General features: G+C 41.4%; 1 protein-coding gene across 1 annotated transcript; it reads left to right on the forward strand.

Moving 5' to 3' along the window:
- The first annotated feature begins 791 nt into the window (after positions 1-791).
- On the forward strand, positions 792-15739 carry MAIP1 (matrix AAA peptidase interacting protein 1). The gene is made up of 5 exons (XM_050339986.1): positions 792-1118; positions 1772-1843; positions 3589-3715; positions 4695-4845; positions 6647-15739. The coding sequence occupies exons 1-5, from the start codon at positions 807-809 to the stop codon at positions 6723-6725; spliced, it is 741 nt and encodes a 246-aa protein (XP_050195943.1). The 5' UTR covers positions 792-806; the 3' UTR covers positions 6726-15739.
- The last annotated feature ends 4815 nt before the right edge of the window (positions 15740-20554 follow it).

Consider the following 20554-nt stretch of genomic DNA (forward strand, 5'->3'; position numbering starts at 1 on the left):
CTGCCGGGGCCGCCGGGTGACCTGCGTCCGTCCCTCCGCTTCCCCCGGAACGCAGAGCCCGCGCAGGAGCGTTCCCGGCCTCTCCCTCTGGGAAAGGGATGGGAGCCCGCGGGTCACAGAACCACGGGACTGCCCGGGTTGGAAGGGACCTTTGGAGATCATTTAGTCCAACGCCCTTGCCAAGGCAGGGTCACCCGGAGCAGGTGGCACAGCAACGCGTCCAGGTGGGTTTTGAATGTCTCCAGACGGGGAGACTCCACAACCTCCCTGGGCGGCCTGTCCCAGTTCTCTGCCACCCTCAGCGTAAGGAAGTTCTTCCTCATGCTGAGGCGAAACTTCTTGTGTGTTAGTTTGTGTTTATGACCATTGCTCCTTCACTGGGCACTATCCTCTGGGCACCCGCCTTTGAGATATTTATATGCATTAATGAATCCCCTCTCAGTCTTCTTTAGACTAAACAAGCCCAGCTCACGCATTCTCTCTTCATATGAGAGATGTTCCAGACCCCTCATCGTCTTTGTGGCCTGCGCTCAAATTATGTCCTTGTCACAGAATCACAGAATCATAGAATTAACTGGATTGCAAGAGACCTCCGAGATCATCAAGTCCCTCTGATACTGAGGAGCCCAGGACTGGACACCGCACTCCAGCCGTGGCCTGGCTAGTGCCGAGCGGAGGGGACGCGAGTGCCCCGCGGTGACGGGGTGGCCGCTCCCCCGCCCCGGGGGCCGCCGTTGGCCTCGGGAGGGCCCCTCGCGGCGCCGGAACCGGCGGGCTGTGTTTCCGCGGGGCGGGGCAGGCCGAGGATGGCGCTGCGCTGCGCGGCCCCGGGCCGTGTCCGCTGGCTGGCGCGGGCACTGGCGGGCCCCGCTCGGCTCCTGCCGCCGCCCGCCGCCACCACGGCCCCGCCGGGGCCCGCCCGGCTCCCCCCGGCCCGGCCCAGCGCCCGGTTCGCCAGCACCGCCGGGACCGGCCCCGAGGGCCCGCAGCGGCGCGTGGTGGTGGTGAGGATCACCAGCCCCTTCGCCTGGCTCCGCACCCGCTTCTACTACCTGCTCATCCGCCTCTACTTCGATCAGGAGTTCAGCATCGAGGAGTTCACGCGGGGGGCCAAGCAGGTGAGCGGGAGGGCAGAGCAGCCGGCCTGAGGGGAAGGGACCCCCCGAGCCACCCCGGGGGATGGCGGTGCCCGCGTTTAGTTTCGTGGAATCACAGAATCCATTAGGTTGGGAAAGACCTCTGAGATCATCACAGAATCACAGAATGGGTCAGGGTGGAAGGGACCACAGTGGGTCATCTGGTCCAGTCTCCCTCCTCTTGCAGGGTCGTACCAGAGCACATTGCTCAGAATTGCGTCCAGACGGTCCTTGAATATTCCCAGTGAGGGAGACTCCACAACCCCTCTTGGGAGCCTGTTCCAGTGCTCAGTCACCTGCACTGTAAAGAAATTCTTCCTCATGTTCAGGTGGAACTTCTGGGTGTCAGTTTCTGCCCGTTGCCTCATGTGCTATTGCTCGGCACCAGCAAGAAGAGCCTGGTGGCATCCTCTTGGCACCCCCCTTCAGATATTTATACACAGTAATGAGGTCCCCTCTCAGTCATCTCTTCTCGAGGCTGAACAGGCCCAGTTCCATCAGCCTTTCCTCGTAAGAAAGGCTCCGGTCCCTCAGTCATCCTTCCTACTGGACCCACTCCAGATGCTCCATGTCTCTCCTGTACGTTGAATCCAACCTAGCATTACTTGTTCATGTATATACTTTTTTTTTGGTAGGCCTTTTCCGTTGTTTCAAAGCTGCTGTCTCAGCGTAAACTTGAGCTGCTGGATGAACTTGTTTCACCAGAGGTAAGTGCTATGCATCTCCTGTTCTAGCAGCTGATTTTCCATTGTGAAATAACATGCATTTGACCTGTCATTATCTATAAGTACTGCCAATGGTTTAATTCAGGAAAAACAACATATCATGGAACAGACCAATTGTTTGTCCTGCAGCTTTTTTTGTGTTTAACTTCAAGGCATGAAACTTAATTTAAATTTACTGAATTTAAGGTACATTTTGGCCATTGAGCATAAGGACCAAATGTCAAGAAGGTTGCAGGTGTACCAGGAAGGATTGAAAGGCAGCGGGTTCTGAATGGCAGGTGGAATTGTGAGTCTCCAGGTGTAGGCAGGCAGCTGAAGCTGACTCAGTCTGTGCACCAGAATTCAGATGAAGAAAGGAAGGGGTTTGTGCCCATCCCTGCTGCACTGATGTATTCCCCCCGCCCCCCCGCAGATCATCCAGCTGATTACTGCTTTGGGCTGACAGGCCTCAGTCTTGTGTCATGGTGTTAGGGATATGACTGACCTGGTTAAATATCAGTGCTGTGTTTTCTGTGGTTTTATGAATTTTTAATTGCTGAAGCTGTCTTGGCCTTCCCAGGGCATGGAGGTGGCAGATGCATCAGAGTGAAGTGGAGGAGATACTCCAGGTCTCTGTCTGCCGTGTTACAGGATGTCAGCCTGGCCTGCCCTATTGCCACCCATGTCTTTGCAGCCAAAGCTCTGGTGCTGTTCTAGTGCATCCCCTCTGAACAATCTTGCCTCCTCTCTCTGAACAGAGATAGCAATAAAATGTGAGTTTGTTTCTTGCTGTTGTTTTCAAAGAGCATCTCCTCTGCTTCCTCTTGAAAACTCCCTGTGGTCATCTTAACATTTTCAGGTTTACCTTAGTCCAGAGACCTCATGTAACCTGGTGGTGTAGTAGATGAGGCTGTGATACTTCATTGTTTCTTTGACCAGTGAATTTTGTACCTGAAAAATGTACTAGAAATCAGTACCTTCTAGCGAGGATTGCCTCTTGCTTCTGTGTAACCTCTATATTTGTTTGTTGTTTAGAAATGGCGAATCAAGTTAGGGTAAAAACTGAGTATTATTGAAAAATACAGGCTGCACAGCTTCGTCGTTTCTTGTGACTGGACTTTCTAATGTGTGTTTGAGGTGATGCCTCTGTGCAGTTTGTGCACCACACCATTTTTGTACTTAGCACAGCAGTGTAGGTTGTAGGACACTCAGATACTGTGAATGTGAGATGGAACCTAATTCCCAGAGCAATGATTTTGCAGTCTTTTATGTTTTACAAGCGTTTAAACTTTTTTTGAAGGCAATGTGGATCACAAAATGGCAAAGATAAACTTAATGGTAATGAAACTGATTTTCAAAGAAATTTTTGAGAGATAACTAAGAAGTAATTGAATCAAAAGCTTAGGAACCTGCACATAGCAAGAAATCAGCAGTGAGAAGGCAGAGTGTATGACTGTGGAAGCTTAACTGGTGTTTTCTGGGGTTATGTGCCTTGCAGCTGCTGTTTTGACAGTACCTTTGCTAAGCATTTTTTAAGATATTTGATTTCCAATAGTTTTGAGCAGTAAATGGATCTTCTTGAATGCTGCTGAATGAGGGTTTAGGAGTGCCCAGTGCTTTTCAGTTCCACTGTTGTATATGTTGCACAAATGTTTTAGCAATACAGCTCATTTTATTAACTGCAGTAGGAAAAGATTGTTACTTCAATTTCCTAATGAAAAACTAAGTGACAGTTTTTCTGAATTTAGGTACTTCAGGTGCTGAAGGAAAAGATTTCTTTGCTCCCTGACAGCCACAGGGATGCTTTAGCAGCTGACATTGATTCAATCATGTACACAACAGAAGGAGATGTTCGCATTTACTATGATGATGATGGTATGTTTAGAATCCTAAAACATTTCAGCAGTGAGCAGTTTTATTTCCTGGTTTTGCCACTAAGCAGGTGTTTTCCTTACAGATATGTTTTTAAGTACTGTTTCTCTCTCCTTGTTTTTCTGTTTGTAGCTCATCTGTATGTAATTTCTTGATTTCCTTTTAAACCAGAAACAAAGTTTATTGTTAATATGTCATGGTATGGTTTTGACTTCTATTCAGGTTTTGCTTATTCCTATTCTTTTGTACAGAATTTTATGTTATTAGTCCTCAACCACTCAAAACCAATTATTCTACTATATGAAAGCTGTTTGCTTCAACAAAGAAAATAGGTTCTCCAAGAAAATAGTGAAGGCTGGATAATGTAATAAATTTTGCTGTTCTAGTCTTTTTTCATATAGTGTATATTGTTCTAGGACTCCCTGACTGCTTTTATTAAGCTACTGATGAGCTCATACAAGTTTTTCTTTTGGTTGGATACCAACATTAAGTGTTCTGTTCACTGTCAGACACAGTTGAGATTATTTGCATTCTAACCATGGGTCTTCCATTGAGCATTTCGAGTTGAAATAAAAAGTCAGGCCAACTGGGTTTTTTTTTTTCCTGATTTGGGAGATAGGCTTTATTTTTTCCTCTTAGGTTGTTCCTGAATTTGAACCACTCTGTGTACTTCTGTCAGTATCAGTAGTTAGCTTTGGACCTTGTGGGAACCAGCTTTTTTTCATACAGTTTCATAATATACAATGTCACACCACACTCATGCTAAAATACATGCTTTTCAACAGAGTATTTTTATTGTTGCCAAACAGCATGAATAGGGCTCTAAATACTTTTTCACTCATTATTCTATCTTGTATTCTTTATGGCTGAAGTCAGCTGTCCTTTCCAGAGTCTCACTAGAATATATGCTGGGTAGCAAATAGGAATATTTGACCAATGAGAAACATGAGGTCTAACTCGTGCTTTGATTTATTTCCAACAGGAAGAAAGTTTGTAAGCATCCTGATGTGTTTCTGGTATCTGAATGGTGCTAATCTACCTGATGAAGTACCAGGTGGAGCCAAAGTTTTTCAGATTGTGTTTGGAGATGAAAGCACAAAAGAAAAAAAACATCTTTTAACAGCAAACTACGAGTAAGTTTACTTGTCCCTTTTTTGTCCCACGTACTTGTGCTGGCTGTGTGGTAAGCAGTTGTGGAACTGTAAGCATTCACACTGTACCAGTGGAGAACCTGGTCTGTTTTAATTTACCTTGATTCTAAAGTAAGTTCATTCTCATCCAGCTTTCCAGTTTTGATTTTAGGGCCAAATTTTTTAAATACCCCTCGACTGTGTTACTACCTTGTTACTGAGCTGACATTAATGGGAACTCTTTCTCTATCAGGAAGAGATGTATTTGGAGCATTGAGTGAGGTTTCTGATCCTTTCCTATACTGCTCTGCAGCTTTCAGGAAATAGGCCAGTGCTTGTTTCGCATTTCTTGTAGCACAGCAGCAATGCAGTCAAGCCAAGCAGTGAAGTGTAGTGCTGTCGACTTGTCACTTCCCCACAGAAGTCAGAATTGCAATTAGCTGAAAAAGTAGCTCATGAAAGAGGAAATTATTTAGCCAAATGCTTTCTGCAGAAAGGCAGAACAAAGGAAGCATCACCTGGTGTTCAAATAATTCATGCCACTGGTTCAAGCCTTCAAAGCACACATAAGGTAGATGGATTTTTCACAGGAATGCTTGTAAGTAATGTCTGTGTTTGTGTACTGATGTTGGAGCAGTACAGAAAATATGTGCACAGTTGGCAAAATATCCTGAAATAAGATTCTCAGAAGCTGGGAGAAACGACGATTTTAGTGTGAGAAATGCAATATGGTCAATGATTTACTCCCACCTTTGAAACTGAAAGTATGGGGTCTACTTGATGAGGAGCTCTGAAGCAAAGGTAACACTCATGAGGACACCAGTGCTTTTTGCCTGAATGGATTTTGTGAATCCATCTCGTAGCTGAATTCAGCGTCTTCCTTAGAGTTAGAGGCTTCTAAGGTTCCATTAACCTTAAGAGCCTTAAGCCTAAATATCTTAAGCCTAAATATCTTCCCAATCCCTAGCAGAGAGATCTTTGCAAGTACGTGTTCCTTAACCTAAACACAAACGGGCAAAGACACTACAGGCCTTGGAAGCCCAGTGTTAAGTGTTTGGGTGTCTGAAGAAGACAGTTTGCAGGAGTGGATTTGCATGTAATTGCAAAGCAGTGATGTTATACTGCTCTTGTCCATGATAAGCAGGTTATTTAGGAGCATGAATATTCAGCTTGAAGCTTAGGCTTATCTTTAGATGACAAGCAGTCAAAGCTGACATGCTCAGAGAACAAGTCATTAATGACTATAAAAGGCAGAAGATGACTTTAAAAATAGGAGTGGATGTTTTCATTTTCTTGTTGACAACTGTGGAGTTTTCTTTCAGGGAGATTTAGTGCTACAGTTTACTTGATCTTTGATGTAGTTCTCAAAATACATTACTTTTTAGAGTATAGTTCAGTAAAAATGAGAATTTTCAAGTAGCCTGTGTAGCGTGTGATTTCCCTTCTCAATGCAATTACCGTCCCATTAAATGAAACCCTTTACTGACAGGCGACAGACGAAGATCTGTCACAAAGCTTCATTCATAGTTACTGCTGGGAAAACCCTTGACATCTGGGTCTCTACTGTGGCTGACTGATCCTTTCTGTGGGATCTGAACCAAAACACTCTGAAGTCAGTGATTTTGTTTCTTACCATAGAAATAATTTTAATCTTCCATTTTGGGGCGTAAGTATAGAATATAAGTAGCTTTTACAGAAATAACTCTGAAGTAAAATATTTTCTAATGATTTCTTGTTGTATTAGTAGCTCTGTAAGATAAAGTAAGTTTTAACAGCCCTTCACTCACTATCTTTCCTTTTCCAGGTTCCAAAGAGAATTTACAGAAGGAGCAAAACCAGACTGGACAATTACACGGATTGAACATCCAAGGCTATTAGAATAAATGCCTTCTACAGCCTTTTTATGTACCATTGTAAATGTTCTAATGTAACAAATACCAGGAGTTTTTGGATCTCTTTTTTTTTTTTCCTTCTTGCCCTTTCCTCCAAAAAAGAGGTGAATTTTGTATGTTTGATTCTCAAAAATTGTTTTTGAAACATTCACTGTGCTGCACTATTCCAATAAAGCCTTTTCTCTGGAACAGGCTAGTACAAATTTAATTGGTTCCAATGCTCATCCAAGGCATTTAGGCAGAGAAGCTTCACCCTGGCAGGTGTTATGGGTATGTTGACTTACATTCTGAGAAGAGATGGTACTGTTTGAAGATAAACAACACTTTAATGGCTGATGGCCCTTCTGAGTTACTTTCCTATGTTTCTTTTTTTCCCCTAGGGACTGTACAATATATAACTGCACAATATGCAAGATGAAATAGAGGTAGATGGACTTCTTAGATTGTCTAGCCTCAGCAGTTCATTTTGAGGTAATCTTGCTTTTGAATATGTTTGAGATTAAGAAAGTTAGAGCCATTATCAGTATTTGCTACAGGATTGGTGTAAGAAAAAAGCTTTTAGCATTGCACTGGGAAAATGCAACAAAGAGATACATATGTTTTGAAAAATTAAAAAACCATTCCTTTCAATTCAATAACATATAAGCAATTCCAAATGTAGAGGTTCATGAAAGAAAAATCAGTTAAACCCATGAATTTAAAAGGCAGCCTGACAGTTAAGTTAAATGAAGTCCTCTGTTTGAAATGCATGTTAAAGAATGACCAAATCCATAAAATTGAATGTTGCAACTGAACAACTCAGTTTATCTCTGGTTTTTGGAACGCGAGAATCCTGGTGTAAGTAGCTTGAGGCTTTTTTTAAGTGAATCAAAAGGAGAGCATCACAACAGGTTTCTTCTTCCCTTATATCAACTTCAAATATAAAGCTGACTTTCTACCCAGACACGTTGTAGACATTAGTGTAGTATTTTGAAAGTATAAGGTATAATTACTGTGATTCAAAGTAGTTGTGATTGAAAGGTATAAATTAAATTTTCCATGGTTCAGCTCTTTTGATCCAGTGATTTAATGAGGGGAACATTTAAAGCTTATCAACAAGTTTTTAATGTCAAATCTTGGAAAAATAATTATGCTACTTTGTTCTGCCTTAGCAGCAGCAGCCTGGCTTTATAATGCAGAATTTGTGATTTGTCCTCTGGACAAAGCTCACTGATGACAGAGTGCCTTGTCCTCAGGGGAGAAGCAGAATTCTGTGTATATAGCCATTGTGTATGCAGTCAGTCTGGAAAAGTTTGAGACAAAGCAAAAAATGTTTATTATTCTGTGGGCCATTTGCTCAAAGGTGGCAAGTCCAGTTTGGCTGCTGAATGATGTGCTGCAAGAAGCTGCAATCAGACTTATTTGACAGAGTAACAAGAGACAAAGCAGAACAGCAGTGAAGTGTGCAGATGCACTTCTGAAAGAAGTCATTGTGATGGAGCAAAATAAGAAAAAAGCCACTGAAGCCATCTTCATATTCAGGAGTGTCTGCTTTCATGTTTAAATAACATAGGTCTATTTAGAAACACTGGTATATCTTAGTTTTTCATTTGGGTTACTTTATTAGTATCTGTTTTGTATGATTGGATATATCAGAATGAGAGTCTCTGTCATGACTGATGAAGAATTACCCTTTTACTAGTGAGTGCTCCATTTTTGGTTGCAAAGGCAAACTAGACCCTTCTGTATGACTGATAATGAAATTTGTTTGTTTGTTTTGTTCACTATAAAATTGTGACTTGATACAAACGTGCTCCAAATTGATAACACAGTTTTGCTGCAAAAGATGTAATTGAAAATTTACACGCACTGCTTTACTCTTTTGAAGTTGTGTATCTTGTGCATTGGGGCCAGAGGGGGCAGCTGTTGGATGTTTGTGGGTTTTTCCACCTCTAAGCTTCATCTAAAAAATTGTCCTGGAGACTGCAAATCTCCATCAGACACAGAACTACCTGTGGCCTTACTGCACCATAAATAAATCAGAAAGGCAAATAAATTACAAAGCTTACTTTATTGGAAAGTGGTTTTCTCCCACAGTGAATAAAACTGGTGTATTTAATCTGGATTTATAGTCTAATACTGGTTTCAGAAGAAAAAGCACCACCATCACCCCACCTCAAAAAACCAGCACATACAACCTCAACCCAACTTGTCAGTAAGAGACAGATGTACAGCTTGGAGGACATTGAAGTTTATAGGAAGGTTTGACTCCTTTTTACCTGCCAGCCGTAAATTCTCTGTCATAAGTCTGATCTTCATAGCAGTTAATCAGACTGAAGTGAATGTCCCTAAAGGGCTATCATCATCTTATGACATCCATGTTTTCTCTCATGGAAATACTTTTCTTCTGTGTCATTTGTTCAGGCAAAACAGGAACTCCTGGTCTCAATATTGCCATCCAAAGGCAGCCATAAAAAATGTCTTTAGTTTCTTCAAGTGAATATATTTCTATATGCTATCAAGGCTGTCCCAAATTCCTGTAGCAAAAAGGATGAATAAAAGGTTAAGTTTGCTTAATCTCAATCTAGACAAAGATAGAATATTGTCTTGTAATTTTGGGGTTTCCAGTGCTGCCATTCAAACACCTCACCCTAAAAATCATAATGATAACTTTAGTGTTCAGAATTCTAAAAATGAACTAAAGGAAGTGTTTCATTAGAAACTTCTCATGGTTTGGGAATAATGATGCTCAGCAGGGAAGAGTAGAATGGTGTGGGGATCCCAAATTTTCCTATGATTTGTCTCAGACATCACCTTTGAAATCACAGTGTGTAAGGATTTGGGTGTACCTAATTTCCCTTCCATATAATTACCTGGATTCCATTTCTGTTGCTTTATGTGGGGGACAAGTACAATTGAAATTATGGTGTGTAGCCTGTAAATCCCCACACATGACAGTCTAAAATATTTGCAGTTTTAGGCTACAAATGTCTTCATTCAGACCCCATTAATTCTTGAAAACAATGTTACCAGGCTTGGTAGTGATTTTTAGGTAAAATTCATATCTCTTTTAGCAACACTTGTCATTCATTTTACACAGAACTGTAAGGTCACACGAGGTGTCTGGACTGCACTTCAGCTGGGGATGGAGATTCAAAGGACCTCATTCTTCTCCCCTGTGAGAAATCATGTTTGTTTAGGTTCATGTGGAGTTTGGGAAGCCTTAATTTTTTATTTGTCCATCTAAAACTGTGGTCATGTTTAATAATTCCTGACAGCTGCCTAGCACAATTTCAATGCCTGTGCCTAAATCTTAACAAGCACTAATTAAATCTGACCAACAAAATCCCCATTAATTTGCACACCCCACTCACCAGTAGATGGCCTTGGCCACAAAGCTATTGTGGCTGGGAAGTGACTGGCATTAATGAGAGTGTTAGCAGGGTAAAGAATAAAATGGAAGAAGCATTAAATGCTATTTAAATTATTTAGGCTTGTCTTACTGAAAATTCTTGGTATTTCTGTTGGCTTTCGTCCTGAGTCAACGATAGTGTCTTGTGTTCTCTCTGCAGTACCTGCCTATTTTAAAGTGGCAATTTGTCAGTGTTCTCAATATGGGGAAGATCTGTTGTATGTGTGAATTCACACAGGCACCTCAGTGCCTGACAGTAGGAAAGCTTATTTTTATATTCACATGTTAAAGTATGTTTATCATGTTGATTGTGGTTCCTTTCTCTCCTGTTCCAGCATTGCCTGATTACTTCAGGGGACACATTCAACTTTTTCCAGGGTTTAAGGCATGTTCAAACATGACCTTACCATCACTTCAGGTTCTATTTAGTTGTAAATGTTGTGTTTGTCACAGTAGCAATCATCTTCCTTCAAAACTTCACAGCTCCTGGGCGTTTTTTGTGTCCTGTGGTTAAACTTGATTTGTGTCCTGTGTGCTTCATTGGCTGCAGGTGGGGGCCTTTGAGATTCCTTGCAGGCTGTGGTCACATGATGGCTCACAGCCTAAAATAAGATGAGATACAAGTGTGTGTAGTGGGAAGTATTTTTAATTTTATTCTTCCCTCCTACATGGGTGTGATAGTTGATCTCTAAGTGCTGGACCACGTGTGGGTGCAGGAGGAGGTATTTAGCTGTTAAAAAAGAAGGTATTGCCTACATAGCCATGCTTTTGTTCTTCTAAGGGAAAGGCAGCTGGGGCAAATGGAATTGCACAGTGAGTCATAGGGGTTCCCCTCCTTGTCTTTTATCTTCATTTTCCATTGCTGAAGTGCTAGTCTTTTGGATTTTTACAGTCCTGCCAAATAGGATGCAGGTTAAGTAAGTCACTGTATATCTATGGCACCATTGAAAACACCCTGTTAATCACAATGCTTTCTGTCAGGTGTATTTTGTCTGATTTCAGTGATGTGTCCTTTTCCTAAAATATGATTCTCTTACTGGCGTTGGTAGGGAAATTGTCATGCATTTTAATGGGAGCAGACTGCAACTTTTTTGCTGCCTTTGAAGTTACTCCGTCAGAAATAGAGGGAAGCTAAAATTAGACATGCTGTAGCTTCTTGTGTGCCATTTCATCGCTCCTCTGGCTGTCACAGAACAAGGCTTTTGATAGTGAGCTTGGTACTGCAGTGCCAAGGGAGGCACTAAGAAAGGAGCAGGACAGCAAAGCAAAGTGCAGAGAAGATGGCATTTCACCAAGGATGCAGCCCTTTGCCTTAAGGACATGGGCTGTTTGGAAACAAGTGGTGATGTGCCTTGAATGTTCCTCTAAGCTATATTTTGCAGTTGACAGTAACCTTTTACATAAAAAGCTCTGCTTCTGCACAGGTTTGTGTGTGGAGAAGAAATCTGAGTTTCCGGGATTAGAGGTGAAGTCCCACCTTAAGTTTGCAGAGGTTTCATAGTCTGATTGGGAAGGCGTGGAAGAGGCTGCCTGGATAAATCAGAGCAGCTAACAGGCTGTTTCTGCCTTACACTAATTAGCAGCTGGCACATCCCTAGAAATTTGGAATGAGAAAGGGGAAGGGGAAGTGCCTTGATAATCTCTCTCTTCTGAACTTTCTGGAACCACTTGGCAAGAGCAGCATCCATAATGTAAGTCCCAGCTGCCAAGTCTGGGAGCAGAAGTTTCAGTGGTGCAATTAAGATGAAGTGGGTACCTTGTTACACCCCAGGATCTGTCAGAACGTTGGCTTCTGTGCTTGCTGGTGGTGTTAATGTTGTCTGAGGACCTTCATGCTTCTTATCTGCAGTACAGCCAAACAAGGTCATTACTTGTGATGTTATTTTTTGTAGTGTTCGTTTCATGAGAACTGATGAGTGTAAATAATGCTTTGGGGGATATTTTTATATACTTTCAGAGGGAACAGGATTGAGGGTCTGCAGTATAAAGTGACATACAAGCTACTGACAATGAATTCTTTTAGTCTAGAACCCATGTCTTGCAAGGTGTTGACTACTTAACAGGTGAAGATCTAATCACTGCTGGTGTGATTAGGGTGGAAGTTAAGTCATGGAAAGGTCTCCTTGGATTGGCAGCTGCCTGAAATCTCTCATTTCTGTATGCTCAAAGTACATATATTACTAAAATCTGTAATGAGCTTAGTCATGTACTTTGTCCTTTTTAATTATCAATGGGGTAATTGTCCCTTAGGTAGGTGTACCTCAGGCTCAGCTCCCTAGAGCAGAACCTTCAGAGCTGTTAGCCTGTTTCCTACATTTTTTCATTAAGTCACTCTTTTTTTTTTTTTTTGGTCTGAGATAAGAAGTGCTTTTCATAAGGTAGAACAATAGAGAAATTGCTGATCCTTTGGGTGTAGTGTGCCTCGTTGGTTGGTATAGGAATTCTTTGTGGACTTCTGCTTAGGTGTGTTCTCAGAAGGCATCATTCCTGTTGTTATAGTTCAGTCTCTGTGTGATTTCCATCTTTCTGTCCAGCCCTCTGTCTAAGAAAGTAGTAAAACATTTGTATGAGTACTTGGCAAGATGGCAGAATCATCTTGTCTTGAACTGTAAACTGTTAGATGGTGTACCTACTGAAAAGTTTCCGAAGCAAATCTACAGAATGTATGTTGAGTCTGAATTTGTATCAGCTGCATTAAACCAGTAATTATAAGAAAATCTTAGGCAGCAGGATTTCTTCTGTGAGTAAGGGGGGGCTTTTTCTGTTGTTCACATTGTTCTGTGGTGGGGTTTTTTTGTATTTTGGTTTTTTGTTCTATCCTAAACACCAGTTAGTCAAAGGAAAAAGAAAGTGTTCCATTGCTAAGAGATAGTATAGACATCTAAGGAAAAAGTGAGTTCTTTATCTGGGTGGTCATTTTTGCATATTTCATGTTCTACTTTCAGATTCTGTTTGGAAAGAAGTGGGGGTTTTTTAATGCCAAATTGGTAATGTTTGCTGACTTTCTCTGCTGCAGAGGCTGTTGCTTCCTGATGGAATCATTTGCATGAATTTTGCCCAGTTTTCTGCCAGTACAGCTTGTGCTGCAGGGTCTCCTGCAGCGTACAATTTAATCTCTTGCTTTCATTTCACTCAAGTATGTAGGTTTCAGCAGGGGCAGCTGGGTGAAGGTTAGTGCCTGCATTATACGGGAGATCTGCTTGAGTGATCCAATGGCTGCTTCTGGAAAAATCTGTGAAATTATAATAGCAGAAGTAGGGAGAGGAAGGGGATCAAAGGTGGGTGGTAATGTAAGATTTGTATAAAGAGGAAGCTGTATGTATTCTGTCTCTAGAGCAGAAGCTGTATCAGTCCTGAAATGAAAACAAGTTTAGCAAAACAGAAAATTCAGTGCTGTGTCTGGATGTTGTTCTCTCAGCTAAAAGGCCAAAAACTTCCCTCACAACTGAGGCAAGGAGAATTTCTTGTAGGATTCTGAGGTGGTGTCCTGGTTATCAGAAAGAAACAAAGTCTAGAGGACTTGCCTCAGTTTTGAGGGAGGTCTTCAGAACACTTTACATAGTGAAGACACGTGTGCTGAAGCCTTCATTTGCAAGAACCCGAGATTACTTCTCTCCAGCAGTAGTCAGTGCCTTCTCATGAGACTGTCTGATATGTTCAGTCTGCAGTCAAGTGGCCTTTGTGCTTTTCTACTTATTTACTGTCACACAACCCTCTTCTTTCCTAGCCTTCTGACAGATGAGTAGCTGGTGATACTCACAGATGCATTGATCCCATCTCAGAATCATTTGGTTGTCCTTCCTCAAAAATCTCGGTGTCTCTAATAGCCTGACCACACTGAGCACACTGCTGCAGATGACCCTGCTGTATTTATCGGGTGTTGGAATAATTTCCTCTAATTTCATACTTATATTTATGAATTTTCAAGCTTAATTTGCAGGATTTTATTTCTCCTGTTAAGCATAGTACCAGAGAGTTCTTGATGGTTCTCCCAAGCATTATTTTCTGACCATGTGTGTGACCATTAGGGATTTCTTTCCTTGTTTCATTTGGGTTTTTGTCTAATCACACACTGCCAATATAATGAAAAATATAGTCTGTTTTTTCCTTGTCTTTAACCTTGTGTGTTCCTAGTTTTTCTTTTATATTCAGTATCCTCTTCCCTTTCTTTCTTGTTCATTTTGCTTTCTTTATGGTGCATTATGTGATTATTTCTTTCATCCTGTGCCCAGAAAAAAGATAAAATCTGTGTTTCAAAGATTATGCCCAAAGCTACTTAAAGAAAAAAAAAAAAAGGTTTGCTGATTCAGACATTCAAAAAATGCCAGAGGAAGGCCAGCATTAGTTTCCTGTACTCAGATTTTCGTGAGCTCTTATCTTGCTGCCTGTCTGCATGTCTCTGCTGGGACAGGCACAGCTGTGTCCCTTGAAGTCAAGGCCTGTCTAGATGCAAGTGATTCTGAAAATTAACCAGTGTACATGTCACAGTGTGTGCCCCCTCCTACACACATCTCTAGTCATATTCTTATGTAAATCGATACCCAAACTCTCAACACAGTTTATTTGATACGTAAAATTTCTGTGTCCGGTTCAAGCACTAAAGCACTAATCCCGCCAATTGTTTGAGCACAAAAGACCTAATTGTTTGCTTTAGCTTCCCTGCTGCTTTACTAAGACAGTGCCCCTGTAACTTATATTTATATGATCTTTCCTTATTGCTTAAATTTTTCTTGAAGTTTCACTAGACATTTACTTAAAGAACCCTCCCTGTACCATTTGGGTGTAGAATGAGCTACAAAACAAAGAGGACTTTGAAAGGATTCATTTAGATACACAGTGTTGCTTGCTTGCTTCTTAGCTGGTTTGCTGGGCTTTGTGGTTTGTGAGAGCCGTTGTGGGGGAGTTTTGAATTGCTTTCTCATCTCTCTTAATTTCTTGTTTGCATTCACAACAGGCTGCCTGTTTTAGTAGTCTTCTATATTTCTCCCCAGTGGACTATATTTCCTGTTTTCTTTGTGAACAGCACCATATGTAATTGCTTTACCATTCTTGCTTTCTTCCTGAATGAATTGGGAACTATTTTGGAGCTTTTATCCAGATATACATCCCACTCCCAAGCGTATGAGCTCTCTGTGTTCCCAAGTTAGTACTGAATAAGACTGTTTTGAAATCCTCATATGCACTTTCACGTATTTTGTTTTCACTTGCCTGCATTTCTTTGTGAGCCTTGACAGCACCTTGCTGATGCCTCAGTGATCTGGAACACACAGGTATCTGAGGAAAGTGGCTTGATGCTGTCACTTTAGTTATTCTTAAGCTGGTAATCCTGATCATTAATGAAGACCACATCTAAATACGTGGTCTTTGTGGGTTTGCTCGTATTACTGTGTTTTATGTTTTGGTTTGGGTTTGCTGGTTGTGGCTTGTTTTCTTTTTTTCTTGGTTTGTTTTTTTTCTCCCCAAATGCTGCATCCAACTTAATGTTTCATAAAGCAAATCACTGAATAAATTTGTAACTTCTGTCATCAGGGCCTTCAATGCCTGAGGTGCTTCCTGTTTCATATTCGCAAGGCTGAAGTTGCACATAATTAAAATCCTGTCATTTCAGCATGAATTATTTTATTGAGTCATATTTTATTCACATGTCTTTTCTCTTTCAAGGTTCTCTCTGGTATGCATCAAACACTTGCACGTTAGTCCTACAGTCTGCTGTAACAGCTTAGCTTGGATTAATTTCTTATGCTTGTTAGTTTGTGAAACAGCTCTGGGTTTGAGTTTCAGCTTCTGCGTTTTCCACACTTCATTTTCTCTTCTGATTTTTTTCTTTCCCCTAGAAATTGTCCAGAAAGATTGTATTTTCAGGGGGTATTTGAATGTCTGACCCTAAATGCAGAACAAAGTTCCCAAAAAAGAATACACTGTATGTGTTTAGGAGATTTAAATGAAGCATGGTTAATATGACTTCTTTGAATAGCTTTTTATAATTCAATCACATTATTCTCAGTGCCATCGTCCATCCTAGTATTCTTAATGGTTATTTTACCAATGCAAACAAGAGCAATACCAAACAAATATAGAAGAAAAGTCACTTTGGAAATAAAAGTATTGTCCTCACTGTTGAGAGATAGGGATTTGTCATTCATCCTGTTTTGTTTTGGCTTCTCAGGCAAGAGCAGACTGTGCTCCGTGGAGTTTCTTCAGGCATTGTGCAAGCTACTGCACAGTTAGTGTTATACTGAAATGGGTCTGCCAGAACTCTTAAACCATTCACTGTAAAGGTTTTTAAATAAAAGGTACCAAAGTAAGGCCCCACATGGTATGAGGCATAAACACTTTAAAGAGGTCAGAAAGCATGTGTAAATACAAGACATGATGGCTAAATAGTCCTGGTGTTTAAAATACTGTCTTAATTTTGCTCATCTTCCTTATGCTTAGTTCTCAGATGTAATGAAATTCCTAAAGAACAATTGTCTTTTTTGCTTGCTATACAGGTTTGTTTTCCTAGGTATATGGCTGCTTAACCAGCTCACAGCAAATAGTTTAACAGTGCATGTCATGCCCTAACTCCTTAGTGTATTTGTGGTGAGGATAAGGTACAGAAACCTATACCACTCCTAAAAAGGTGTTGTGTTCGTAGAGAACACAAAAGAACGTTAACAGAAATGTTAATGTATGTCTGCCCTGTAAGCCAGCCATTGTAACTGATCTTTTTACACCACTGAGAAATGAAAAACCTGTTTTTCATGCAGCTTCCAGAGCATTTTATTCAGTATGTTCATTTACGGATGGAAATGGGGTTCCACTATGCAGGTTTGCTTGCTGAGCCAATGGGAGAATGCAGTTCTCCAGTCTCAGCCTAGTGCAGTTTCTGTTGGGTCAAGTCTACCTCCAGTATTTGTGTTTCATTAGCATGTGCTTTTAAAACATGCATTTTGCTTGTTTGAGACTTGATGGCTCTGTTTCCGAAGACCTGCTTACCTAGGGTTTCCCAGTGACTTCGGCAGTGCAACTGCCTGATACCATTCACTGAAGTCAGCTCGCATAAGACATGACTCAAAACTTATTCAGCCTTGTAAATGACTGCCTTTGAATTCAGCATGATTCAGAATAAGCTGCAATTCACTGAGGAGCCTGGGCACCCAACAAGGTAAGGTGTTGCTGAGTGTACTAACTCCAGTCCTACCAAATATTCTATGGAAGCACCATGGATTACATAGTTTCGCTCTTGCTTTTTGAGTTGTGTGTATTTCTAGGAATTTTTGGTTTTTCGGTTGTTTAGCGTTTGGTTTATTGTTTGCTTGGGTTTTTTGAGTCAAAATTATTACTCAAAAATGTATTTTATAAATCTGAGCCTCATTTTCTCAGTTTGATAAGTTTTCTTAAAAACTTCTTGAAAAATGTTTTAGGGTCTTACTGTCCATGTGGCTTTGTCTCAGAAGAGGAGCAGTGACTTTCATCTTTTCACTGAGTACAGTCCAAGCCCAGTTTTGTATGAAACTAGGCCTGTTCTACTCTGGCGTGGCCTTGGAGCAGTAAAATAGTCTCTGTGGTGTTATGTAGGGGACAGCCTAGAACCAAGCTGTACACACAGTCCAGAGCTGTATGCTGCTTTCCTCAGAGCAGTGGAGCTCTCGGAGCCAGCTCTCTCCATGGACCAGATTGCCCAGTGTTTGTGCTTCAGATACTTCCCTGACCAGTACACCAGAGTGAAGCTTCCTGTTCTAATGTTGATTTAAGACTTGAGTATCAGTGGCTTATTTTTCTACATTATAATTCTCTGTCCTATTTAACAGTCCTCTGGGATATGCATAGGGTCAAAGTCAGACCTCCCTGGCAGTCAAAAGGAGGGGAGGGGAAGAGCATATGAAGGACATTGATGGAAAGAAGCAGAGCTTGAATTGCAGTGCAACATATAGAGAATTTTGGTTCAGCAATCAAGTTGTGTGCTGTACTCCTTACCAAAATAGAAGAAACACAGCACTCGTTCTCTTGAAAGCTCTCTCCTACAGGAATTTGTTAGATTACTTTAAGCTTCATATTATTTTAAGTTCTGACCCAGACTTCTCATTAACTGTTTCCAAAACACTAGAAAAGGAAAGTAGAAGTACTTCCTGCTTCATGTATCTCTCTGGTTAACAGCTGTGCCTCTTAGAGGAAAGAGAAAATAGCCAGTGGTGATAAAAAGTCACCCTGCTCACCCTTATGAGTAAGGAGTATTGCTGCATCCTCCTCAGGATCCTCATGTAGCAGATGTCACCAAATTGCCTTTAAGTGCTCCATCCTGCAAACAATTTAATTGTGGGCAGAAAAAGGTTCACTCATCTCCTTTCTCCCCTTTGGCTGCCTATTCCTTCTGTTAAGTCTTGGCTGTTTTTAATTTTTAAAAAACTGTCCTAGACTGGGCTCCTGCAGGAGTGCAGATGCTCAGAAGTTATTGGGTTCTTTGCTCAGGTATTGGCCTGGTACAGCAGTCCTGAGCTTTGTGGAAGTGTGAGGAACCATTTATATTCTGTCTCTGCGTGTGGTCAGCCCTGCAATACTGGATTGCAGGGTTGTGCCTTCTCTCAGCAGCAGTTCTCCCTTGTGGAGCCTGCTGTCTGCAGTTGAACCAGTGCTGGGGCAGCCTCCTGTCCCCAAATGAATCTCATTGCATCAGACCATCATCTGCATAGCTGTTGGTGTCCTGGTGTTACCTGCTCCTCTTCCCCCTTAGTCTTTTGTGTTTGTTCCAGTCCAATATTTCTGAATAAAAGCAGTCAAAAATGACAGCAGTGCCTTAATATTTGTAAAATGAACTAAACTCTGTGATCTGACTGCTTTTGGTTTGTTTTATTCTGGCTTTCTGAATTTATATGCTCATCAAAGACACGTTTTTGGAAGCTTTGCTGTGTGATGTTGAAGACAAGGAGTGTGTATCTTCCAGTGCCATCAAGACTGTCCCCAGTTCACGTGCTTGTGTGAAATGGGGGTTTAGGATCACATGAGGCCTGATAACAATCACAGGAGTCAATAACAGTGCTTACTCATGTTTGCAGATGGGGTTGATACACAAGCATGAGCCAGTTGAGCAGCCCTGCCTGTGAAAACAAAACAAAAAAGAGTCCTTAGATCTCTTCATCTGTATGATGGCATTTGAGATTCTCTTTTCCTAAGTGGCACAGACATTACTTTAAGGAGTCAATGACTTTCTTGTCCAAACGGTACTTTGTAAGGCAAAGCCATCTAAATGCAGTTCTGCTAGTTGCTGTCTCCTAAGGCTTAAACTTGTCCACCTTTTCTGGTTAAGGGAAATAATACAATACTGCAAGTAGTTTACTCTGTGTGCATTCTTCAGTCCTACTTAGGAAGGCAAAGCATTTCTAATGCTCCCAGCCTAGGAGAATTTTAGTGCACTGGGAACACAGACAGACAGTCTCTCAGTATTCCCTTTCAGTATATATTTACATATACAACTATTAACAGATCTCCCCACTATTTACTAAAACTACATCATCCATAAGGCAAGGCCAGAATTCATAGCAGTCCCTTGGGTGTAAGCAAGATCAGCACCCAGTCATTACTTTTTCTGATAGGAAGCTCGGAGTGCAGAAAGGTGTTCTTGTATGGCAGACTGTTCCTCATAATGTTTGACGTGTGTCTAAGTGAAAAAAGGATTACTTTGTATTTAAATTACCCAGTTTGTATTCCCCTAGCTAGAACATTACAGAAGTAGGCTACACAATGAAACTGGATCACTTTTATTTGATGAACAGGAAATCCTCTTGACCTCAGTTCCTGCCTCAGAATATAATCTGCATGCTTTACCTCTGCTCATATGTGTATATATGCTTCCATGCATCTGTGGAAGGTTGGAGGAATTAACAAGTAATTATAGGGGAATTTTTAAGAATAAATTCCTAACCCTCAGCCTGTCTGTTACCTGGGATTTGTTAGTGCTTCTAGAGATTTGACTGAGAGAGCCAGGCCCCAAACTGAAAAGCTGTATTTAGAATAGCTTAAGGTAACTGGGATCGGTTGTTAAGGATGTTATTATTGGTTAACATTGACTGCTAGAAGATCTGTAAGGGGGTTATCTCCATGACCATAAAGCTGTGCTCCTGACTGCCTCAGTAAGTAAACATCCCTCTGTGGAGGTCCATCTGCCAGGGTTTTAGTTACAATTGAACTTTTCAGTTGGTAAATCTGTCTGGTGTCTCACTTCAAAAGCCATCTTAACCTCTTTATTCCTTAAAAAAATAAAACCTAGTTTCTACAAGGCAGCCACAGGGGTTTTTTTGTGGATACTAATTACCTGGACTTTATCCATGGAAGGTGCTTTGGGGTAGGATGTTGCAGAGAAGCAGTGGATGGAAGTGTTGGTTTGAAGCTGTCAGTCCGTTGCAGTCCGAGGCTCGAGATGTGAGGTTTCAAGCTGTGCAAAACCCAGACT

This window comes from Myiozetetes cayanensis, unplaced genomic scaffold (genome assembly GCF_022539395.1).
Source record: "Myiozetetes cayanensis isolate MyiCay16 unplaced genomic scaffold, myiCay2020 scf9, whole genome shotgun sequence".
Taxonomy (NCBI): domain Eukaryota; kingdom Metazoa; phylum Chordata; class Aves; order Passeriformes; family Tyrannidae; genus Myiozetetes; species Myiozetetes cayanensis.